This window comes from Ailuropoda melanoleuca, chromosome 7 (genome assembly GCF_002007445.2).
Source record: "Ailuropoda melanoleuca isolate Jingjing chromosome 7, ASM200744v2, whole genome shotgun sequence".
In the NCBI taxonomy this organism is placed as follows: domain Eukaryota; kingdom Metazoa; phylum Chordata; class Mammalia; order Carnivora; family Ursidae; genus Ailuropoda; species Ailuropoda melanoleuca.
Window position 1 is genome coordinate 27,192,896 of NC_048224.1, and position 26,300 is coordinate 27,219,195.

At 38.5% G+C, this 26,300-nt stretch overlaps 1 protein-coding gene and 1 long non-coding RNA gene across 2 annotated transcripts in view; one reads left to right on the top strand and one right to left on the bottom strand.

The window, feature by feature from the left end:
* Positions 1–258: 258 nt before the first annotated feature.
* LOC105235702 lies at positions 259–9,905 on the bottom strand. Its single transcript, XR_004626515.1, has 4 exons — positions 9,786–9,905; positions 3,857–3,886; positions 2,792–2,835; positions 259–626 (listed from the first exon to the last, which is right to left on the bottom strand). It is a non-coding gene; the product is annotated as an uncharacterized LOC105235702 (long non-coding RNA).
* Positions 9,399–26,300, top strand: part of DCAF10 (DDB1 and CUL4 associated factor 10) — a 43,531-nt gene continuing 26,629 nt past the window's right edge. Inside the window, 3 exon segments of the mRNA XM_011219363.3 lie at positions 9,399–9,664; positions 9,667–9,874; positions 21,228–21,341. Coding sequence (XP_011217665.2) covers positions 9,481–9,664; positions 9,667–9,874; positions 21,228–21,341 — 506 coding nt within the window. The 5' untranslated portion in view covers positions 9,399–9,480.

Genomic DNA, 26,300 nt, shown 5'->3' on the forward strand with positions numbered 1-26,300 from the left:
GAATTGTGCCAGGAGGTGAAACCTATTTGCCATCTCTTTCCTTTAGGCCCAGGTATACAGACTAGCCACCCAAGCCAGTCCTTCAGGAGCCCCCCAAACCTCTCTCTCTTTCCTTTCAGTCTCATCTTCACCTTGTGACAAATAGCTTTTGGGAAAAGTTGCCTGTGGTGATTCTGAACTTGGCCTTTATGAGACTCAGCAGGAAGAGAAGTCCAAACCCATCAGCCGTTACCCCATTCCCTACGAGAAGGACCTGCCTTTTGACATTGTAGAGCTCACGGAGGAGGTAGAAAAGAAGGTGAGATCCTCCCCTCATGCAGGGAGTCAGTCCATGCAGGCTGTGTCGGCTTCAGTGGAATCCCTGGAACTGGTTGCCCTAGTCTGCCCAAGTTTTCCTGTGGACAGACCCTTCTTTGGGGTCTCGTTGTATCCCAGTCAGAAGGACGTGCTTTTTTCCTCTTAGGGACAGGCTCTTATGTTCTGGGACCCTTCCTTGTCACTCAGTCTTCTGCACACTTGTGAAGTTTGTTTATAGTTTCCTTTAGCACTATAATATGGTGTGGAGATAGAACCACTGAGATACATGCTAGCTGCTTAAACAAGTGTGAGAGGTACCTTGCTTCTTCCTATAATTACATGTTGAAAAATAAGGAAAATTAAGTGAGCAGAAAATTCAAAAATAATAATTATCTGATTCCACCTAGGTCAGGCACTATTAGCATTTTGATGTGTTTTCTTCCTTATTTTCTTGTATACATATACATGTAACATTTTTTTAAGTTTATTTACTTAAGTAATCTCTACATCCAGTGTGGGGCTTGAACTCACAACCCCCAGATCAAGAATCACATACTCTTACAACTGAGTCAGCCAGGCACCCCTATACATGTAACTTTTTTTTAAATGAAATTGTGTTATCATGGGCATTTTCCAGGTCAAAGCATCAGTATAATTAGTGACTGCATAATATAGTATTGTATAATAGAGATATTTTAATTCATTTCAACACTCTCTCAATCTCGGACATTTAGAACTTGTAACAGATATCTGTACATTTATCTTTTTGAACATCCCTAAATTAGTTCCTTGGGTACTTTCTAAAGCTGGTGCTCTAGGCTGCCAAATTATAAGACCCTTCTTTGAGCATAGACATTTGCTATAAGCTTTTGTTTTTCAAACTTGGTGGTAAACTTAAGACGATTTTTTTCCAAACAAAATCTTGTATGGAAATCCATTATATAAAAAAGATAAAAATCCAGCTGCTCTGGTGGGAAAGGTTTGGAGCCCTCAGCCTCTCCCTCAGTACCATTTTCATCTGTCCATACCTCTCCACTTCCCCACCACTTCCCCAATACCTGCTCTTGGCTGATAGACATGGTTCTTTATACTATGTCTTCTGGCCCAGTAATAAATTGTTAGCATCTGTTATCAGAGTGCTTTCAACTATAGATAACAGAAAACCCAATCCAGTTCATGTAACTGTAAGGACAGTTCAGTGTCCCATATAACAGATCAGAGACAGGGTGATTCCTGGGTTGTTTAATCCAGTGGCTAAGTGATACAACAGGATGAGGTTCTTAGCATTTTTTGGTTCTGTCTTTCTTGGTGTGATGACTCTGGGCTCACACTTGTCCCCTCCTGGTCACTAGATGGCTATAGCAGCAGTAAACATCACATCCTTCCACAACTCGTGGAAGGGGTTAGGAGAGTGCACCTCTTCCTCATATTCTTTCTGGAGAAGAAAGCCCCTAGCTGATTTTCCTCCTTTCTTATTGGGCAGGATGGTGTCACATGACCATTCCTAGACCAATCACTAAGAATTGGAATAGAATAACCATAATTGGTTTAGACCAATGAGGATTCACCCACTAGGGTTGGAGAAGGACTTAACCTTCCCTGAAGCAGATGGCAATCTGATCTGAACAATACCTAGGTGCTTTTGTCATGGGAGGAGGGGAGAAATGGCTGCTGGATAGCAGCCAGTAGTTGTCTGTCATAACATCCCATTAGGAAATACACTGAAAACCCAAAGTCCTCTTACTTTTGGTATGGTCTTGTTCTAATCATTCAGCCTCTCTGGGCCTTCCTTTTGTTATTTTTAAACTGGGTATAGTGATATCTGCCTTACCTACCTTACAGAGTTGTGGAGAAGGATGTATGAAAGAGCTTTACAAAGTACTTTACTAATATCAAGGCTTCTTGTTAATTTAATTCTTAGAAATAAATGAGCATCAGGTGTCCAATTCTTAATCTAATATCAAGGCTTCTTGTTAATTTAATTCTTAGAAATAAATGAGCATCAGGTGTCCAATTCTTAATCTTAACTCAGGTCTTGATCTTAGGGTCATGAGTTCAAGCCCCACGTTGGGCTTCATGCTGGGTGTGGAGCCTACTTTAAAAAAAGAAGAAAGAAATGAGTACCACCAGGCCCTCTGTGTAAAGGTAGGAAATCAGTAAAAACTTAATTCCAAGAAGTGTCTTTTGATTTAGTTATAACATTCACTGTCTGAATTTCATAAAATGACTTCTCCAAAAAATTACACATACCTTTAGAAGTAACACTGTAAGTTAGTTGTGAATACCCTAAAAGGTGAAGAAGGTATGTGTGGGTTGTACTTCGACACCAAGGCTGTGGCCCTCCTATGATTGTATCTGGCATTCAGCTGACAGTATAGTGACTACCAGCTAATGATTACCTATTCTGCTTTTAATTTTCATTTTACATTTCCCTGGTGTTTCTTCCGCTCTGCAGACAGGATTTTTACCAAATGTATTTAAAGTGTTGTCTTACCGGCCATTGGAATTCAGAGCCTTCTTTGCTTATTACAATGCCATCTACACAAGGAAACGTAAATAGAAAAACAATGCTAAATCATTCTTGGATGGGCTCCAGATGCCTGCTTGCTAGAGTTCCTTCCCACATAGTTCGAGACTGTGGAACTAGGGAGACGTTAAGAAAGAGTAGTTTGCTGAGACATCCTCTAGATTCTGAATTTAATTATATAATTATAGATACAGAACCGAATAAATTAGGTAATGACTGTCGCTCATCTTTCTTACTTTGGGCTTAACAGCCCTCTGGCTCCATATAACCCCCTGAATAAAGTTCAGGGACTTCAGCCTGGCAATCATAGGTTTCTTACTTAGGATTCATGTTAGGTTGCTGTTTTCCAGACCCAAAGATACAACTGGTTTAAACAAGATATATTTTTTTCTCTTTCTCACCTAATAGTCCCCATGTGAGCTGCTAAGGGCCAGTTTAGTGTTGCTTACTGTCTGGGATTACCCTTGCCTACATGCTCATGCCAACTCACCCCTGCTCCCAGCAGAAAGAGAAGGAAGGGGCATTTGTGGGTACACATTACTTTCCCTTAGGGTCATGACATGAAAGTCACACACATCACTTCTGTCTACATCCCACTGGCCAGAATTTCATCACACTTAGCCGTAAGGGAAGCTGTGTGGCCATGTGCCCGGCTAAAATGAAGGGATTCTGGTACTGAAAAGAAGATAGTAGGTACTGGGAGACAGTGTGTCACAGCGACTCTCTTGTGGCCTGAGACCAGCCTGTCTTCCCAGCCTCATTTCCCTCAGCCCCTGTGTGTGTGTTGGAATTAAAGTGAATCAAATTTTACTCCGAAGCATTCAGGTCTCATGATTTACCCACTCTTTACCTTTGTTGTTCACCCTCTGCTATGCCCCTGAGATGCCTTTTCTCCTGTCCATGCTTTGTGAATCTGATTTTTCCTTCAAAGTCCATCTCACCTGCCTTTACTTAAAACGGACTTTTCCTCCCATGACCTCCCACGTATCCTTTATCCTTTTCCAGTGGCATACAGAGTGCTGTCTGCCTTACCTTTCCACAGCTTCCACAGCTTCTCTGTCCCTGTGGGAAGAGACAGATCTCATGTTCACATCTGAGTTGTGCCATAGGTGATGCATGTGAACAAAGTACTTAGGTGTCTCAAAGCCTTGGTTTCCTTACTAATAAAATGGTATTTTTTTAAAAAGATTTTATTTATTTATTTATTTATTTATTTATTTATTTATAAGAGAGAGAAGGAGCAGGGGGAGGGGGGGGGAGAGGGAGAGGGAGAAGCAGGCTCCCCGACTGAGCAGGGAGCCTGATATGGGACTCAGTCCTAGAACCCTGGGATCATGACCTGAGCTGAAGGCAGAGCTTAACCAACTGAGCTACCCAGAAGCCCCATAAAATGGTATTAACATCCACTCTGCAGTGCTGGTACAAGGTTGAAATAAGATTACATATGTAAAGTTCTCAGAATGGTACCAGGTTCCAAAATGAAATCCTTCCTCTCCTGCCTCTGCCAACCCCGTGTAGTATGTCCTCTGAGGTTAGGAAGTCTCTTTTCCCTCCTCTTTTGAAAGTGTTAGTCTAGTACCTGATGGGCCTCTGAAAATGTTCCTGGAACTTTAACTTTAGTGATATATTCAATACCTATTTTCTGAGCAACCACTGTATGTCAGGCACTCCTCTGGGGATATGATGCTGAACATGTCAGAAAATTTTCTAGACTTTCAGACATTCTAGAGAGGAGAAAAGAACGAACAACTAAACAATAAAAGAATAGGTTAACTTCAGAAGTGTTAAGTATTATGAAGAAAATAAAATAGGGTAGTTGGTAGCAAGAGACTGGGAATGAATGCATAATGAAGGGATAGGTGAGAACCTCTGTTGCTAACGTATGGCTGAACTTGTCTAGGTTCTTCTGAGCTGCTATCCAAGGCTTATGGACAGGTCTCCTCTCCTCTTCCTCCATAGGCCAGCTCAGGAGAGCTGACAAGGAACTCATCATTGTGGTGACCAGCCTGGCCAACCATACAGCATGGTTGTCCACAGTGCCCAGTACAGGGTCTCCTCGAAGAACCTAGTGCTTTCTGACCAGGTTGGTGCCTACCTCCCCTGTGCCAATTTCAGGTTTTCTTCATACCTGAGGAAAGGGAAAGGTCCATGCCGCTACATGGTGCAGGGAACTCCTCCCTCTCCCTCTGCAACTCTTCCCATTGCTTCAGTTCCCTTCCATTCCCATCACTATGCCCACATGCTTCTGTGTGTACATGATGGTGGGGACTAGGGCTTAGCTGAACAGCAGCTTTGTGCCACACATGATCCTGGGTACATGGCATATATTCTTTCAAATGCATAAATGCATACAGCTTTCCCTCTAAGTTGAGCCTTATTAATAACGATTTTATCCTTGAGGTTCAGTCCCGTTTTCAAAGCTTGCACTCTTTTCTGCTACATTATATTACTTGCATTTGCCAGTGTGAATTTAGCTACTAATTATTCATAATCGGCCCAAACCAGTTTCTTAGGTTTTCTTTTCTTTTCTCTTTTCTTTTCTTTTCTTTTCTTTTCATTTTATTTTATTTCTTTTATTTCTTCCTTCTGGCCCCAAGCCTACACCTGTCTGCTTCTCATTTCTAGAACTGCCTCCGTCTTCTCTTTCCCACCAAGACTGGTTGTGAAATGGGTCTCAGTCCCCCAGCCATCAGCCTGCTATCTCCTTCATCCAAAGTCAGGCCCTTTGGGTGTCAGAGGTCATGGTAATTCTTCCCAGAGAAATGGATTAAGGGTAAAGACACAGCAAACACGGGTTTGTCACCAACCTTACAAAGTCCTGCTGATCCCTACAGTGAAGTTCCTGATCTGGGCTGGGGAACAGAAACATCCGTTCTCTGCATTTATTCCTGAGGTTGAGGGTCATCGGTCTTCCTACCCCCCAACTTACTCTCCTGACGCCACCTGAGTGGAGACCATGCAAACTGTTCCTGAAGGACCCCTTTTGCCACCCTTCAGGACAGGTACCTCCTCTCACCTTTGCTGTGCTGAGAGCCTCCTGCTAGTTGCCAGATCTTTGTTCATCCAAGATCATTCTCTAGGCATTGCTTCCCTGGTGGCCATAGTGTATGCTGTCACACCATGGTTTCCTGAACTGTTCTTCTATTTTTAGGTGTTTAGTAGTTTTCAGTATTTTGCTTGAGCAAGGGTAATGATTATAAGTATAGTCTTTGGAATCGGATACACTTGGATTCACATCCCAGCTCTGCCACTTTCCAAATGTATGACCTTGGGGAAGTCGTTTGACCTCTCTGAGCTTTGGTTTCTTTGCCAGCAAAATGGGGCAATAATAAAAATACTACTTCCTATGATTTTTTTAAGAAATAAGATAATATGAAGCATTGAGCACATTCTTAGCCCATAGTAATTGCTAAGTGTCAGCTATTAATTTTGCAAATATTGTGTCTCATTTGGGATTAATTGGGGACAAAGGGATAATTATCTGAGCTTCTCTTTACTCAGAAGAAGAAGTTTGGATTTGGGGTCCTTATGTACTTAGAGTCCCTTAGTTCTTGGTTCTGAGATTTTTGGTGCCATAAGTACTTAGAAGAGCAAGACGTGCTTGTAGTTGAGTGAGCAAAGAAGACTCCTTGGCAGAGGTGGGGCTCAGCCAGAGTTTCAAGTTTATATTCCATTGGAAAGTTTATTTTGTCCTGACTTTGCCCCTTTATTCTAACCTTGGTTTTTTTCATTTTGTTAAACCTTTTGTTTTATCAGCTATATTGTGATGAACAGAGATACTGCTTTTGACTGTTTTCTTGCAGGTCTGTGTGAACTGGAGAAAGTCTGATCTTCCTGCTCGGGAAAAGGCAATGCTGGAGTTTGCACTTGCTATTTCCTGAGCTGATGACGTAACAGATGACTATTTCAAAAAGCTAGAGATGCATGGCTTCAATCAAGAAGATGCTTGGAATATCGCTGTCATTTCAGCTTTTCTTTGCCACGTCCAACTGCCTTGCTCATTTTGTCAATCTTGTTCCCAACAAAGATTTGTGTTTAATGGGCAAAACCAATGACGTCAGAGACATCAGGAGTGAATCTGCTGCTGCTCCTGAAGTATTAAAGCCTAAACAGAAAGACCAGTGTTTATATTTCAGGCACACTGCTTTACTTGGGAAGTAATTTTTTAAGAACATCTAGTTGCTCCCTGTCTCCTCAATGAGATAGATCCTAAAGTGTGGGGGGACCCAGGGACATGTGATACCTGGGCCTAGGGGAAGCGTTTGCCAATTGTTTCCTTGTGTTGTGATCTAAAAGGAGCATCAGGGCAAAGAAGTTCAGAGGATGCTTTTCTGATGAACTGATATCTGTGAAGTTGAGCTGTTGAAATTGAAAATTTTTTAGCACATAAAAATAGTGTTACATAGAAATTCGTCTATATAGACTGTGATTTGCAGTCAGTTCCTTGTTAACGTGACATGGTTTTATTTAAAGACTCAAAGGCAGTGGGTAAATAGGAGCAGTCACAGTTAATCTATCTTTAGTGCCTTCTCAGTGAACTTCCAGTAGATTATTTTATTTATTTATTTATTTATTTTACTGATGGGTTGTAAAATCATGATCATCTCAATAGAATTTTAGTCCTTATGCAATTTATTATTTTAGCGTTTAGCAAAAAAATATTTGATAAGTGAGGACTTACATTTTAAATAGAACCATAAGAAAGCAAAAAACCCTTGGCATTACTGAATGTCTTTTTCTGTGTTACAGCTGCTACTGCCTTTTTTGGTTATTTTCTCAAGAATCATTCTCATTATCTAACAGAGAGGTACATGCAAACCTACAAAATATTTTTCTTCCCATTTGGCTTCTCTAGATTCTTTAAATTGTTAGTGAACATTTCTTAATCAGTTTGGGGACTATACTGTGTTAATTTTGAATTGCCTGAACTGTGAAGTCTGATTATCTTGAGGCAGCACAAACTTTCATTGCAGAGCCTGTGTTTATCTTTTGAAATTATACATCTTAAATACCTTGGAATATGTAACCTTTTAAAATGGTTTTATTTTACCTATTAAAAATTAATAATATTGATGAATGGTCAGTGTTTTATAGACCATAAAATTTTAGCCATTGGCTATAACTTAGGGGTCAAGCAGAGGGCCTCTATTAAGTATTTGTTGCAGCCAGAAGTTGGGGGTCTTTAAGGGACATTGTTTAATTACAAATTAGACCTGTACCCCTTCTGCTTTGTGGGAGCAGCATGGAGAATATCTCCAGAGGAATGGCTGCCTGATCTCTGAATTCAGGATGCTTGCTTCTTGCCCTATTTTCAATCAGCTCGTGGACAAGCGAGCTGAACTACTAACTTTCCTGGTGTGAGGACCTACTGAATGTTCAGTCCTCTGAATCTCATTCCCTTACTATAGAGATCCTTCAGATATGTCCTTACAGGATAGCTCCTGCTGCAAAGATCCTCCAGGTTTATCCTCATTTATCAAATGTGAACTTTCTACAACATAGCTCTTGATCAAGGCCTAGAAGAGTTGTCAGTTCTTGTATTACCTTTCATTATACCTCAAGCTTTCCTTTATTGAAGACTCTTTCCCTTCCCAAGAACCACCCCAGTTCCTGTTAAGTGTTTTTTACAAACGAGTTCTATATATTGATCTTTAACAGCAATGGTGAAGGCCTTACATCTGTCATGCCCTCCGTGCCTTGCCTGGCACATATAAGCAGGATTTGACCTTGGGCTCTGTTGCTTGTAAGGTCTATTTGATTTAGGTCTCAAGCTCCACTTGCTGACTCCTGCTGGATATATGCTCCTTCCTGAGGAGAAGACAACTTTAGCCTTTATGAAATCTTGACCTGTTGGGCAGATATTCAGGGGGCACCAATAGACCTGGGCTTTATTTTTGCCCTTTATTTATTTATTTTATTTTTTTAAAGATTTTTTACTTATTTGAGAGAGAGCGCGGGCTCGCGAGCCCGGGGCGGGGCGGGGGGGAAGGCGAGTGGGGGCAGAGAGAAAATCTAAAACCGACTCCCTGCTGAGCCCAGGGCCCAGGGAGGGGCTCTACCTCACCACCCTGAGATTGACCTCAGCTGAAATCAAGAGTCCCACACCTAACTGATTGAACCACCCAGGTGCCCCAGGCCTTGGCTTTTAGCATAATAGTGAACCTGAGTCCTTAGACTCCCAGTCTGGAGTAGGCAGAACACCGTGCCACTTACTACGTGGGACCTGCGTATAATAGGGTAATTTCTTCCCCTTGTGACCTTAGCCTAAATTGCGAATAACAGTACATAATCATAGTCCACCCCTTTATTCAGGCCCACTCAGCCCCAGGCACACAGTCACGAGGACTAACAACTACCGACTGTCGCAGGGGTGCCCTGATGCTACCACTGCCCCATGCTGCCCGGGCCTTGGGTATTCTCACTCGCGCTCAAACACAATTGACAACGCTGCGGACCACGGTCCCTCCGGGATAAAGCACGCGCCGTGGGCGGTGTCCCCGCTTTCGCGGTCCCCAGCGGATGGTGGCCAAGGGCGGCGCGTGTTTCCCAGCCGGCGGGGTTAGGCGGTCGCACGCCGGAAGTGGCGGCTGGAGCGGGAGCGCTGAGGTGTCGGCTGGCGGGGCTGCGGCCGGGAGCGGGGGGCGGGAGCGCTGGTCATGTTTACCTTCGGGCCCGGTAGTCCCGAAGGGGATGGGACGGCCGGAACTGGGGCTGAAGAGCCGGCACCCCGTGCGGGGCAGGCGACAGCCGCCGGGCCGCTCCCCTCCCCGCCCGCGCCGCCGCAGCCCGGGGCTGACGCAGCCCCTCCCCCGTCGCCCTCCCGGAGCCCTCGCCGCCCCGGCCCCTTCNCGCCGGCCCGGGCGGCCCCGGCGCCCGGCTGTTCGGGTGGCTGAGAGAGCGCAGCCTGGGCCGCGGGCTGTTCGTGGACCCGGCGCGGGACAATTTCCGCACCATGACTAACCTCTATGGTTCCATCCATCCCGCGGACTCGGTGTACCTCAGCACCCGCACCCACGGCGCGGTCTTCAACCTCGAGTACTCGCCCGACGGGTAAGCGCGGCCCCTCGGAGGGCGGGTGCCCGCTTCCGCCTGCCTCTGCTGCCCGTGGGCGGCGGCCCGGGGTGGGGGCCGCCGGCCTGCAGGCACCCCGGCACTTTCTGAAGCGCTCTGTGGCTCTTGGAACTCCCGGCCCGGCCCTTGGAGGTAGGCAGGCCCGGGGCTCATTTGTGCACCCGGGACGCGGAGCTCTGTGAAACAGAAATGCCTAGGGCCCGCCGCCCGGCACGTCTGCCGGAGCCAGGCCAGAGCTGGGGTTCTCTGGTACGCTGTACGTGCCCAGCAAATACATTTTGAGCAAATACTCATTCTTTCCTTGTCATCGCAGGCTTGGGTTTTCTCACCGAAGCTTCTGGCAAGGGTAGGGAGCGTGAAGGTTCCATGTATTCTGTGCCTGACTTGCCTTGAAGGTCGACAGGTGTGCGTTCCTTTGCTCCTGAAGGATACTAAGACACGGCACAGAGGTGTCTTATGATGTGGGGCATTTGTGAACTCCCCAGGCTAGACTACATGCTTCTGTCAGGGGTGTCCAGCCTTTTTCCCGACAGATTAAATATTTCATCTTTGGTGTCGGTTTATTTTGCTTTATGGGGAATTTTCAAAATATGTATTTTTAAAGCTTTGGTGAGTACACGAACAAGTTCAACAACAAAGGAAAAAATGTACACACAGTTCTACCCTGAGAAGACATAGTTATATAACTCTTACCTGATCAAGGCCTTTGGATTCTGGTCATTTGCTTACTTGTTTGTTTATTCATTCCCTCATTCAGCAGGTATTTGTTGAGCACTTCCTCTGTTACAGATGCGGAGGTTGCAGTGGTGTGCAAAACCAGCTAAAGGCACCACTCTTATTAAGCTTGGGACTTAATTGGTTCAACTAGGTATCAATAACCATATTAAATATTTCATAATGTATATTTATAAATTGAGATAAAGGCTTGAAGGAACCGGTTGTACACTAGGGTGTTTGAGGTTTCCCTGAAGAGATGACATTTAACCAAGAACAGAAAAAATGAGAAGATGAATTAACTGAGATAGGGTGGGGGAGGGGATAGAAGTATTTCAGATGGAGGAAATGGTGTATCAAAGGACCTGTGGTTGAAGGGCCACTATGTCATGTTAGAGAAGCTGAAAAATGATGACTTAACAAAGCAAAATATTTTGCTAAAGAAAAGCCTAAAATATGCTGAAAAAGGGGGAAAGTAGCAGAATCTGGAATCATGGTGAGGAGGTACATCATATTCATATGCGTCTTCCTAATTATACTTGGTGCTAGGATCTTTGGGGTTTCTACTTATAGCAGTTGCGTGGAACCTGTAGCAATGAATGTGCACCTGAATGCAGGTAAGAGAGGAGAAACTACTGAAGTTTATTTATGTAACCTGCCCTCCCCAGTCCTCTCCAACAAAGCCCTGTTCCTAAAGCTCCTCCCAAAATACCAAGAATCTGTTTCTCATAAACATTCGGCTCCTTTCTTCTCCATACCCCAACTCCTCTCCTCCCACCCTCCTACTTATTCTGTCAGGCTTTCAGAAATAGCTGTTTCCACTCTTCGGAAGTGAGATTTTATTTTATTTTTTATTTTTTTATTTTTAGTTTTTTTAAAGATTTTATTTATTCATTCAACAGAGAGAGAGACAGCCAGCGAGAGAGGGAACACAAGCAGGGGGAGTGGGAGAGGAAGAAGCAGGCTCCCAGCAGAGGAGCCTGATGTGGGGATCGATCCCAGAACGCCGCTATCACGCCCTGAGCCAAAGGCAGATGCTTAACGACTGAGCCACCCAGGCGTCCCCGGAAGTGAGATTTTAGGTACTTGGTGAGAGGGGTAGAATGATTTATGAAGAAGGAATTCCCATTGCCAGTGGTATTAGAATGAGGAATATATTACTGATAGTTCTGTTTGAATCCGGACAATATTGTCCCCTACAAACATTTTTGTAAAAAGTAGTTAGGTACTCTGGTACTTAAAATAGTTCAATAATGTAAATAATAGTAATAATAATAATGTTTAATTTGCAATTGATAGGGGTAGAATGATTTATGAAGAAGGAATTCCCATTGCCAGTGGTATTAGAATGAGGAATATATTACTGATAGTTCTGTTTGAATCCGGACAATATTGTCCCCTACAAACATTTTTGTAAAAAGTAGTTAGGTACTCTGGTACTTAAAATAGTTCAATAATGTAAATAATAGTAATAATAATAATGTTTAATTTGCAATTGATAGGGGTAGAATGATTTATGAAGAAGGAATTCCCATTGCCAGTGGTATTAGAATGAGGAATATATTACTGATAGTTCTGTTTGAATCCGGACAATATTGTCCCCTACAAACATTTTTGTAAAAAGTAGTTAGGTACTCTGGTACTTAAAATAGTTCAATAATGTAAATAATAGTAATAATAATAATGTTTAATTTGCAATTGATAGGGGTAGAATGATTTATGAAGAAGGAATTCCCATTGCCAGTGGTATTAGAATGAGGAATATATTACTGATAGTTCTGTTTGAATCCGGACAATATTGTCCCCTACAAACATTTTTGTAAAAAGTAGTTAGGTACTCTGGTACTTAAAATAGTTCAATAATGTAAATAATAGTAATAATAATAATGTTTAATTTGCAATTGATATATACTGATTCTAGAAAACCTTGGCAAAAAACGAGCAAAAAGAAGCTAAATATCACTTATAATCCCAGAGATTGGCTATCCAAGGAATTTTTTGTGTGTGTATGTTTATTTTATTAATTTATTCATATTTTAAAGGTTTTTATTTATTTATTTTTTAAGTAATCTCTATACCCAGTGTGGGGCTCGAACTCATGATCCTGAGATCAAGTTACATGCTCTTCCAACTGACCCAGCCAGGCACCCCTGCCTATGTTTATTTTAATGTAAACATGGAATCTTATTACTTTGTTGCCTGCTTTTTTTCATACAATATATTGTGAATTACCTATGTTAATGTATTTTTACATTATTTAACATTTTTCATTAGTTTAAATAAAACCTCTATAAACAAAATTTTTAGATTTATGTCCTCATGATAATTCTCTAGAATGAGTGGAAGGTTATGAAGATTTTGGATACCTATTATTGCCCTCTTTGAGGATTTTACTAATTCTCATTCCTATCACACACATGTGAAAGTACCTGTCTCCCCATACTTTTGCCAACATTGCACATTGCCGTTCTTTTTCATCTATGTCAAGGTGATAGGTGAAAATAGTTAAGTGTTACAATTTTTTATTATTCTTACTACATATAATATGCTCCAGATTTTTATAGGACTTAATTTTATAGAAAAAAGACGTCTGTGTTAAATGAGATAATTTCTTACATCCTTCAGTTATATGGGTTAAATCAGCTTACTGGGTACCATTATCACTGTCATTTATAAGGACTTCTCAGTACAGAGAAAGAGAAGTGACACAGAAGGTAAGAATTGAAATTACGAATTTGGGGGCACCTGGGTGGCTCAGTCGTTAAGTGTCTGCCTTCGGCTCAGGGCATGATCCCAGAGTTCTGGGATCAAGCCCCGCATCAGGCTCCCAGCAGAGCAGGGAGCCTGTTTCTTCCTCTCCCACTCCCCCTGCTTATGTTCCCTCTCTCACTGGCTGTCTCTCTCTCTCTCTGTCGAATAAATAAATAAAATCTTTAAAAAAAAATTATGAATTTAATAGAGACCAGACTAGAAAAAATTTGGCACTAAAAAAGAAATAAAAGGATACATGGAGTAGAGGTAATTGCTAAAGAATTCCAAAAATATATTACAGTAACAGTTTTATCAAAATAAGTGTATTACCTCCTGATGACATTTTGAAAAATGAAATTTGATGTTAATAGATAAGAATATGTGGAACTTTATCAAGCTATCCTTTATGAAAACACATTAGGCACTGCTGTAAAGAGAAGTAGTGTATTAGAAAATAGAAATGAAGAAATTATCTAGAGACAAGAAAGATGCAGAGATTGAAAATATGAAGGAGGTTTAGTGACATGGAGCATAGAGAGAAAAGGCATACTATGTATTTGGTCAGCTCCTGAAGAAAATGAGGTAGATAATGGGGCACAAAAAAAATTTTTTTTGAAGAGATAGTAGCTGAGAACTTGAAGAACTGAAGACAGTCATTAGACCATGATTTAAGATGCCCAGCAGACCGCAAGCAAGAATCCTTTCTAGACATACAGTGACTCCAGAACAACAAATATTAAAATCTTAAAAGCTAGAGAAAAAAAGATCTTCAAAGGAGTAATTATGAGAGTGATAGCCAATTAGTCATCAATAATAGTGCAAATCAGAGGAAAGTAATTATTTTCAGTATGCTGGGAAGAAAACTGCCAGTCTAGATGTTTATACGCATCAAAGATGGGTTCTCCGTTTTTGTCAAGATTGAAGATGAAATAAATACACACACAAGCAAAGCCCAGTGAGTTTGCCGCCAGACCTTCAATAATGGAATTCTACATTCGGAGAGAAGAGTTTTCAACTGGAAGGTCTGAGATGGTAGAAAGAATAAAGAATAAAGAAAGTGGGAAATATGTATGTGAAACTAGATCTAATTTCAGTTTTGTCTTTTGCAGTTAACAAAGATGGAACTAAAATTGAAGAAAATAATAAATTATGAAGGGATGTTCTAAATTTCTTGTTTTCTTCAGGTAGAATTTGACATATTAACTGTAGGTTTTAATGTTTGCATATTAAAATTTGCAAGACTAAAAGACTAAAAGATGAGAAAGAATATATTATCTCCAGCCTACTAGAGGAAAAAATAATGAAACAAGAAAAAAATATTCCAAGAGAAGAAAGGGAAAGAAAAAAAGTAGAAAAGGTATAATAAATAAAAAGCACAAAGAATGGCTGAAAATAAGTTCAAATATTACTAATTATAATAAAATAGTAATAAATGTTCAATAGGATAGACAATAATATATCAAACACATTCTAAACAAGAGCTGGTGAGCTATATTAATGTACAAACTAGGCTTTAAGGCAAAAATATTTAGAGATAGGAGGTTACTTCATGCTGATAAAAGTTTAATTCACGTGGAAGATAAAACAGTTTTGAACTTGAATGAGTTTTTTAGATTTAAATATATGTATCAAAAACTTATAAGTTCAAGGAGAAAACAGACGAATTTATCATAGAGGAAGATTTTAACGTACATTATTACAGTATGCCTCAATCAGGCAGACACAAAACAAGATAAAAACAACATCACTTAAAGTCTTGCTCTGAAGGGCAGTATACTGCATTCAGGCCTGATACTCAGCTAGTACACATTGGTTCAGCTGTACCAGTTGTTAAAATACTGATAAATGTCCATAGTGGTTACTGCTCCAAGCACGTTTAGTGTCTTCCATGGAACCTCCCAGAGTAACCCATTGTATAACAACTACAGAGTTAAGAGCTGGCACTGCAAGCTGCTAACGAACATCTTACTTGAGAGCTACAGCATCAGTGCTAATTGTTCCCGATCCATGCTAGACACCCTCCCCATCACAAAAATTTAGGCAAGTGTCCAGTGACCATTTGGCTTCCCTTAGTGTGGGGCTGCCTGCCTTTCACAGGCACTCTCCTGGTCATTCTCACATAGTCATTTGTGAGAACTGCAGCCTCTGGGGAGATCCAGAGAGATGAACAGGGCAGTCAGATGAAAGTAATAACACTACTGCCGGCACCAGCCAAACATGTTAACTCTCTTGGCATAATGTGCACTCCCATGACAATAGAATCCACAGCAGATTCTATGGGGCCTAGAGGGATGATTTATGGATGTCATCACTCCTGGGATGGAGATCCCTAATTTTATCATTCCTATTGAATTTCACCATTATTTAGTGGGATAAGTTTGCTAAAACCTACTAAATACCTGCCCATCATGGGTATCAATAACACTCATTTTATTTTTTAAGATTTTTATTTATTTATTTGTCAGAGCACAAGCAGGGGGAGCAACAGGCACAGGGAGAAGCAGGCTCCCCACTGAGCAAGGAGCCTGACGGAGGACTCGATCCCAGGACCCTGGGATTATGACCTGAACCCAAGGCAGATGCTTAAGGGACTGAGCCACCCAGGTGTCCCAACACTCATTTTATTAATGAAAATTACCACCAACATAAAGCTCAGTACCAGGAACATTTAGTTGAGGAAACAGAGCAGAAAGGTCATTAAACGCAAAGGATTTGTACCCTGGCTTATGCTCTTAACTGCTGTATTACATTACTTCTCATCTGGGCTGAAGGATTAGGTCTGATATAATTAACCGTGATGAATCAACAGATTATTTTTGTGGCTTAGTTATTAATATAATTGAATACATGTTTAATATGCAAAATTAACAGCAAGCATTATAAGTGCTAAAAAATTTTGATTATACTTACTTCAGCAAAAGCTAAAAAGAGGATTTAGCTCCATGAACAATATTATTGATGTTGAATAATTTTTTTACTTACGAAGACTCCAAGTTACTTACTGACTACCAGTTAATGTGGACATTCTTGGAGGCGCTTTATGCAATTACCTATGTCTATTCATGGTGCAGACAAGGTCATCTGAATCAAAGAAAAGATTATGACTACTATTTCCAAAATTAATAAACAATGGAAACTAAGTTGATGAGCAACTTAATTAGAACTATCACTTGGCATACATAATCTGTAGGTTAGTTTATTTTGAAAGTGTTTTAAAATTTTTATCCATGTGTTAATTTATATTACTATTGAATGTTAAACATTTTTAAATATCACACTTGACTATATGTAGTAGCTATCTCCTGCTTGCCTTTTTTTTCAAACAAAATGGAAGATATACAGAATTTTCACTGAAATGGCCACATTTCAAAAGGTTATCATGGAAGTACAGTTTCTCAGTACAATGTGATCATTCGAAATGAATTAACAAAAAGATAGCTAGAAAAACTTCATGTGTTTTGAAGTTGAGAAACATTTATAAATAACATATGGGTCAAATAAGAAATGATAATGGAAGTTAGAAATATTTAACACTAAATGATAATGAAAGTACCATATGTCTCAAAACTTGTAGGATATAAGTAAAACAGTACTTACTAGGAAAATTATAGTCATTAATAAACTGGAAAGGAAGATGAGGAAAATTAACGAGCTAAATATCCATCTCAAGAAATAGAAGAATAGTGAAGTTGTCTGTAAATAATAGCAAAGTAAGTCTGAAGAAAGCAGAAGGAAGGAAATATAGTAACAAAGAGTAGAATTTCAATAAAAATACTCAACAGAGAAAATTTTGTCTTTGAAAGGACAAAAATGAAAAACACTCATATTGATCAAGAGAATCCCCAGGGTACCTGGGTGACTCAGTCAGTTGAGTGTCCAACTCTTGATTTTGGCTCAGGTCATGATCTCGGGGTTGTGGGGAATCAAGTCCCACCTCAGGCTCCCTTGGTGCTGAATCTGCTTGTCTCCCCCTCTGCACTGCTCCCCACTTGCGCATGCACTCTCTCTCAATCCGTAAAATCTTAGGGAAAAAAAAGAAGAATCCCCAAGTAAACAATATTCAGAATGAAAAGGAGACATAACTTCAGATGCAAGAGGTAGAGATTGTAGCTTTCCCAAAGTAGTTAAGTAGGTGGTTTGGACCAACCCTTCAACAGAATGATTAGAAAAGCTAGGAAAAATATAAAATATTTAATGTAAGGTATAAAAAGCTTACATTTGACGAGATTGGAGAATTAAGGCAGTGAGTAAATTGCAGGGCCAAGATCTACAAAAGGAGAGAAGCCAGAAATGTGAGCCCACCATTTTAGCTGACTGAATTAAGCAATGTGGTAGAAATGAAAAGTGTAGAAAATAAAATAATGCAAATCACTACATTAACATATTGGAAAAATATAGGGTAATTTCAATAAATGTTGGAAAACTGTTTTATGCAAATGAAAATATGTTAATGAAAAAACCCAGCAAATTTGAAGTAGAACTTCCTTAATCCAATAATAGGAAACTACCTCCCAAAAAAGAAAAACAAAACAAACTCCATAGCAAACATTGTACTTAATGATGAAATGGTGAATGTATTCTTGAAAATCAGGAATGAGAGGAGTGCCTGCTAATATTAACATTTCTATTTAACATTATACTGAAAGTCCTAGCCAGTGTAGTAACAAAAAAAGTATTAAAAAAGCATTTGTTTGTAGATGATAAGATTATTGACAAAACCTAAAATAACCTACAGATAAATTATTACGATAGCAAGATTGATGGCTAGATAATGTTAAAATCAATTGCACTTTTGTACACCCAACAACAAACAAAGCAAAATTTTAAAAAGAACATTTACAAAAGCATTGAAAAAGTGTCAGATACCCAGGAATAAATCTACGAAGATAGGCATGACCCAGCTGGAGAAAATCTACATGGTAAATGGAAATACACCATGTACATAGATTGAAAGATTTTGTATTGTAATGATCTCAATTCTATGCAAACTTTTTTTTAAGATTTTATTTATTTATTTGAGAGACAGACCAAGAGAGCACAAGCAGGGGGATGGGCAGAGGGAAGAAGGAGAGGGACAGGAAAAAACAGACTCCCCACTGAGCAGGGAACCTCAGTTGGGCTTAATCTCAGTGTCCTCGGATCAGGACCTGAGCCAGGGTCAGACACTTAACCCACTAAGCCACCCAGAGGCTCTCTATGCAAACTCTTCTATAGATTTATTATAGTCTCAAAATCAGTAGCTGGATTTGTATGTGAGTGTGTGTACATAACTTGATAAGTTGTTTGGAAATGTATAAGGATGTTCAAAGGTCCAAGAATTGCTAAGGTACTCTTGCTAAGAAAATGTCGAATATGTGAGTAGGTAGACATGCTACTGATGGGATGATTCAATATTGAATGATATAAATTCTACTGAATTAATTTGCAAAGTCAGTGCATCCCAGTAAAAATACTAACAAGATTTTTCAGTAGGATCTGACATGCCATATCTAAATTTCACTTGGAAGTCAAGGCATAATATTAGCTGCCCTCTGCCCAACAGTTCAGAAAACATTGAGAAAGCATAATATTAGCCCTCCCCCCAAAAAAGTTCATAAAGCAGTGTTCATCTTGCTTTGCACATATAAAACCTTTTAGAAATTAAAATAGTATGGTGGTGTTGCATAGAATAGGGTAGAATCCAAAAACATACATGGTAAAGATTACATTTCAAACCAATGAGAAAAATATAGGCTTTGATATTGGGACAAATGATACTCATTTTAAAAATTTACAAATCAGTCCATGTACCAAAATAGATTTTATTAAAGCAGTGACTATCAGTTTTATAAATCTCTTATTTACAATGTTTAAGATTAAGACTCTCCCAGAATCGCCGATTCATTTACTTTTTTTGTGTGATTGTTTTAGAGAGGGAGAGAGTGGAGGGTGGTGAGGGAGGGGCAGAGGGAGAGAGAGAATCTAAAGCAGGCTCCAGGCCCAGCACAGAGGAGCCTGCTCCTCCTGCTGTGGGACTTAATTTCACAACCCTGAGTCAAAAACAAGAGCTGGACACTTAACTGACTGAGCCACCGGCACCCCTGATTCATTTACTTTTATGCATAAAAAGGAGTAAAGTTCATCCCATGACTCTTGTGAGAAACAAAGAAATGGCTGTATGTTTATCTTCTAAAATTACAGATATTTGAATATTTTTACTCATGCTGATCAACTAGCACAAAAATCCTTCAGATATTTAATTTTTGAAGTCCAGATATTTCAAAAAAGGGTTTATGCAGAGCAGACACCCTTTAAAGGACAATTTCATGACTACTAAATATGGAAAATACTTCAATTTAGATTTTTCCTCTCTCCTACTTTAAGAAGTTTGTTCTGAACAGAAACTTTTGGCTATTTAAAATTCTGTCTTGGGGGGGCGCCTGGGTGGCACAGCGGTTAAGCGTCTGCCTTTGGCTCAGGGTGTGATCCTGGCATTGTGGGATCGAGCCCCTCATCAGGCTCCTCCACTGTGAGCCTGCTTCTTCCTCTCCCACTCCCCCTGCTGTGTTCCCTCTCTCGCTGGCTGTCTCTATCTCTGTTGAATTAAAAAAAAAAAAATCTTTAAAATTCTGTCTTGGGGCACCTGGCTGGCTCAGTTGGTAGAGCATGTGACTCTTGCTTGATCTTGGGGTTGTGAGTTCGAGCCACACTTTGGGTATAGAGATTACTTAAAAAAAATTTTTTTTAAATTTGTCTCATTTTCATCATAATGTACAAATTCCATTTGTTATTGGAACTATAAATTGGGAAGGCCTGCAGTTTCCAAGACTCAGGATTTCATTTGCTAGATCTGAGTCTGAAAGAGCAGTGCCCACAAAGAACTAGTAAATAAAAGTAAAAAAAAAAAAAAAAAAAGTAAATAAAAGTTGATTTTCAGAAATCAAAATGGGGCTTATAAAGGTTTATAATAGTATAACTTTGTAATAGGAAAGGGCTGAACAAGAGACAATACTAAAAACCATAAAGGAAAAGATTGAGTATATCTAAGTGGTTTGGTAGGATATATGCCAAACCTTTTTCAGTATATTTTAATAGATATTGATAAAGAAATACATAATTTTGTCATTATGACTTTTTTTCCTAAGTTGCCTCATCTATTTTTTTTTTTTTTTTACAACGAGCTTTTCTCATTTAAAAATATGTTTTGGGGGGTGCCAGAGCAGCTCAGTTGGTTAGGCATCTGACTCTTGCTTTCTGCCCAGGGTCATGAGATTGAGCCCTGCATTGGGCTCCTCACTGAGCATGGAGCCTGCTTGGGACTCTCTCTCTCCCTCTTCCTCTGCTCCTTCCCAACTCCACCCGCTGCTCTTCACACATGTTCTCTCTCTCAAAAAAAAAAAAAAAAAAGTTTTGGAGTTCTTTCATATCCATATGAAACCATCCCTATATTTTTAAATGTTGTACCATATTGCAAGGTATTACATACCATGGCTTATATAATCAGTCATTCCTTTCATGTACATTTAGGTTACTTTCAATTTCTCATTATGGTGAGGTATATCTTTATATATGCTTCTTTGTATTTATAAATGATTATTTCTTTAGATTAAATTCCCAGAAAAAATTGCTGAGTCAAAAGGTACACACATTTAAAAGTTTGATAGATGTGGGTACTCTCCACACCTAAGCTGTACTAGTTTATGCTCCACCATAATGTTTGAGTACATTTCCTGCTGTTGCCAAGAACAGATAGTCTCAATCTTGTAAATATTTGCTTCTAACATGGGCAAAAGAAGTTATTCATTATAGTTTGTATAATTATAAATAAGTGAATATCAATAATAAGAGAATGCTAGAAAACTAAGGGAAATGTGTCCTTTGCTTTCAGGTCAGTGCTGACTGTTGCTTGTGAACAGACTGAAGTTCTCCTTTTTGACCCTATATCTTCAAAGCACATAAAAACACTTTCTGAAGCTCATGAAGACTGTGTAAATAATATCAGGTTAGTATTTTAATGAAATAGTGAAGTTTATTAGTGTGACACAAAATATTCTAATTTGGAAGTTAATGAAAATTTGTAATGTCTTGCCCAGCAGTGCTAGATATGCATTTGTGATTTGTGAATTTTATCCCTTATGAAACTTATCTCTTTAATTACAAAACTTGCTATTAACCGTTTTGGATTAGAATCTTTCTGAAAATGCATTTTTTACTTCCATATGATTTTATCTTTTCTCTTCATATATCAGGGTCATCATTATGAACCTCAGCCATGTATTATGATAGTCCTACAATGTCTTTGGGCTAATGATCTGTGTAGAATTATGGCAGTCCCATTGCTAAGCCTCTCTCACCCCCATCCCCCAAATCCAAACTGTTGAGGGGAAAGAATACATATGAACAGAGAACCTCTTTCTAAAAGCATGTTGGAAGCACCTTAAATTCTCAATAATGTGGGAAGTAAATAACAGTTGAACAGCTTGGTGGATTAATATGCAGTCATTAAAATGATGGTCACAGGGACTACATATCAACATGGACAAATGCTTGGGACAATATATGTTAAAATCATGATAAAAATTGTTACAAATATAACATGATGCAGAAGATAAGGAAATATTTTTCAGTGCTAACATGGGATGTGCTAGAATGAATGGATAATGAGTAATTTTCTGTTCTCTTAACATTATGTAATAAGATTATATTCCTTTCATACTGAATACTTTTAATGTTCAAAAAAAAGAAATGGGGAAATTACTTCTAGTCACAGTGAATACTGAGTTTTGATATAACCTCTATGCTCCAAACACATAGAACAATAGATTAAATAGCACAAAAGATATAGCCAGGCTTTAAAACAACATAAACATTTTTGTGGGCCAGAAATGGAACACAGACACAAGCTGTTATAGGGCTGAAACCACAAGCCCACTGGGTTTTGAGTCTGGTACTGACATGTAGTAGTTTTAGTTCCTGTCAAGAATCAAAAGTACTAAAGTGCTTCATATGAGGCAGGAACCAGAGCCAGAATTACTACACAGTGCATTGGCTAGAATGCCTGTCCCATTCGTGAAAGGCTGAAAAAAGGAAAAAGCTATTCACTACCTGAGGCCATGGGTTTTGGCTGATTAAGACACAACCTCATGGCCAGGAATTGAATGAAGCCATTACTGAGTCAGTGATTGAATGTTTATGTGTGATAGCTCCAATATCATCATGAAACTGAAGGCCTTAATGTCATTATAAGGCCTAATATTATGTGGAGTAGGGGTTCAGAAATCCAAGTGGGGGCAATTATAAAACCATTAAATAGGAAAGAGAGGAAAAAATATTTAAAAATCTTTCTTACTTAAAATAAGCCTATAACCAAAATTCTAAAACTCATGAAGACTTCTAATATTAATATCATAACAAATTCAGCAACTAAAACAAGCATATTTTCTGGATGAAATTAATTTTATGGAGTAGTCCAACAAAGACTTTATTTTTAAAAATAAATTATTTATTTTTTTTTGACTAGGTAATACATGCACGTGGTACAAAATTCAAAGGTACAAAAGGGTAAACAGTGAAAAGTAAGTCTATCTCCCACCTCTGTCCCCTAGCCACCCAGTTCCCCTCCCCAGAGGCAACCACTATTACCAATTTCTTGCTATCCTTTTCGAGATAGTCTATGCATGTACAAGCATACACACACACACACATAGACTTTTATATAAATGGTAGCATTCTACACACACAATTAAATACCTTGGCTTTTCCATTTAATGACATATTTAGAGATTATTCCATATTGGTACCCGTGGGATGATCTTATTCTTTTTAACGGCTGCATAGTATTCCATTGATTGGAAGAAACTTTAAGCATTTTTAGGATGCTCAAAGAAATAAGTTAACTGATACTTTCCATTTAAAGAGAAATCAAAATTATGAAGCAAAAGAGATGAAACAAGAGCAGGTTAATGTGGAAAAGAACCAACTACAACTCAGAAATTAAAAATGTACTTAGTATATAAAAAACTTTGAAGATGGGATAAATTTTATCCTTTTACACCACTGATGAGAGAATTAATGGGTTCAAAAATACTAAGAGTACTTAAAAGATAGAGAGGATTAATTAAGAGACTCCAGTGTATATGTAATAAGAATTACAGAAAAAGAAGATGCAGAAATTGATGGAGAATTAATTTTTGAAGACAAAGGTGGAGAATTTTTAGCATTCAAGAAGATCCTGAATCCTTGAATCAAAAGTAAACTCTAGAATGTTGGGTAGGTTAAATAAAGGTAAATCTGCATTTAGACAGGTTGTAGTAAAACTCTAGAATATCAGAGGTAAAGAGAAAATCTTAAAAGCCACCAAAGTTAGAAGCCAGATTACCTACAGAGGTATGATTCAACATTATAACAGAAGGTTTCTCATCAGCAACAGTTGATGCTAGGAGATTATGAAGTAATATCTTAACTACTAAGGGAAAATAATGCCCAGTGCCATATCTTACCCAGGTAAACTGTTATTCCATAATGAAGAATTTAATTAGGTGAAATGATAAATGTTATTATTAATAGCACAAAGATAATAATTTAGATTTTTGGGGGGGAGTACATTTAAAACAAAGTTAAAACTAAAGTCTAGATTTATTTTCTGGTAGTAACATTAAAAGGGAGAAAACATGAAATTAATTTTTAGTAATGTTTTATTTATCCCAGCAGGACTAAAATATTATCATTTCAGCATGTAATCATTAAAAAATTTATTGAGATATTTTATTTTCATTTTTTAATGTTAAATTTTCAAAATACAGTATTTTACTCTTAGAGCACACGCAGTTCAAACTGGCCACATATCAAGGATTGAAAAGCCACATGTAGCTAATGGCTACCAAACCAGACAGTGTTGCTTTAGACAGTAACAACAGATAGGTTGTGTGTAATATGATAAGGCTTGTGTCACGTTCAGGAAGAAGATAGAAATATTAAATAATTTCAGACTCTTTCAGAACAATATATAATTAAATATGTACAATGAAAAAAATGCTAAATTAAAGGTAACTAAAATAGTAGACATACAGTGTATAGCTTGCTTCCAAAGCAGCAGAAGTATTGGGAGAGGGAATATTGAAAATATGATTAGTTTGGTGGAAGACGGGAAAGCTTAAAAAAGTAACAAAATAAACAAAGGAAAAGGATGATAGTAGAAAACAGGAAATGGAAATAGACCCAGTATATGAGTAGTTCACAGTAAGTATAAATGAATTGATCTTCTTTATTAAAACACACGGAGGCAGCAATTTGAATAAAAATCAAAATCATCTATATATTCATTATTGAGATACAAAACTAAAACTGCCCAAAAATAGGAAAAGAAAACTAATGTAGATTATCATTATTGGACAGATAGAAGACTAAAGGTTTTAATAAGGATAAAGTGCAACAGTACATATTAATAAAAGGAAAAATCAACTAAGAACATATAATAATGATGAACTTTTATATATAATTTGAAATTTGTGTATTTAAAAAAACAACAAAAACAAAGCAGATAAGGAATTACAAGTCTATAATCATAGTGAGAGATTTTAGTACACTTCCATCCCAAACTAGTAAATCAAATAGATAAAAATTAAGCTATAGAAGATTTTAAAATATCTTGGACAACCTTTCTACTAAAAATAGAAATGCAGGATAAGATTTTTAAAATATATTTTTTAAATGTATAGCTGAGCTGATAAGAAAGAAAGGAATCCTAGGGCCAAAAATGAAGTAGATGCTAGAATGCAAAGAAATAAACAGGTATACAGGTATTCAGCTGGCTTTTACCCTGGAGGCATCTGCCAAATGCAGGTGACCTTGAGCTTCTCTTTAATACGCATAAGGAGTCACAGTGGACAGGAGAGTTAATTCTATGGCCAGTTGAAGATGAGGAGTCTAGTAGAAAACTCTGCATAAGGCTGGGACTCCAAAGAGGTGTACTTACAGAAACATACCACCTGTTCGTGTAGACTATGAGTAGAGGGGTGTCAGAAAATGTCCTCAGTGAATGTTTAACCACAAGTCAGTCTTCATGCATGTGTAGGGCCCAAATTCACACTACCATATGTTCCAAAACCATCTAGCCAGCAATTTTAAATTGGATCCAGGTTGATAGTACTGCCAGGTACCTGCAAAAACAAACGCAAATCTTCTCTGGGGAAGAAAACTCAGTATCATAAAGAAGTCAATTCTTTCCAAATTACTCTATAAATTTAGTGCAGTTTTAATCAAAATACCAACAGGGTTTTTTTTTAACTTGACTTAAAAATTCATATTAAACAGCAAAGTGCCAAGAATATCAGACAATTTTGAAGGAGACTAAGATGGTAGTCTTTTAGATATCAAACGCAGTCTTAGGGCAGGGATAGATCAAGTGCCTAATGAAATGGAGTAGACCTTCCAGAAACAGACCCATGCATATATGGAAATTTGATATATGACTGCAGGGGCATTACAAATCAGTGGCGTGGAAAATGGAAAAGAGAGTATTGGTTATATATATGAAGAAACTGCAAGTTAAAGACCCAATTACAAAAGCAAACCTTTAAAGCTTTAGAAGAGATATAGACTATATTTATGTTCTAAGTATGAGAAAGGATTTTTTAAGATACAGAAAGCACAGATCATTAAAGGATTGCTAAGTTAAACTGCATTAAAATTGAAAACTTCATTCTAACCAAAGACATAACAGTGTGAAAAGATAAGCTATAGGTGGGTGGGAGAAGATATTTTCAATGCATATAGCCAAAGAAGGATTAGTATGCAGAATATATGAGACAATTACCCTGGAGCAAAATAGGCAGAGAATCATGTAAGAGAAGCTAAAATGAGCAATAAATATGGAAAAATTTTCAAGCTTCCTAGTTATCATGAAAATGCAAATAAAAATAAACAGTGAAGAAATACTAAGTATTGGCAAAGATGTTGAGAA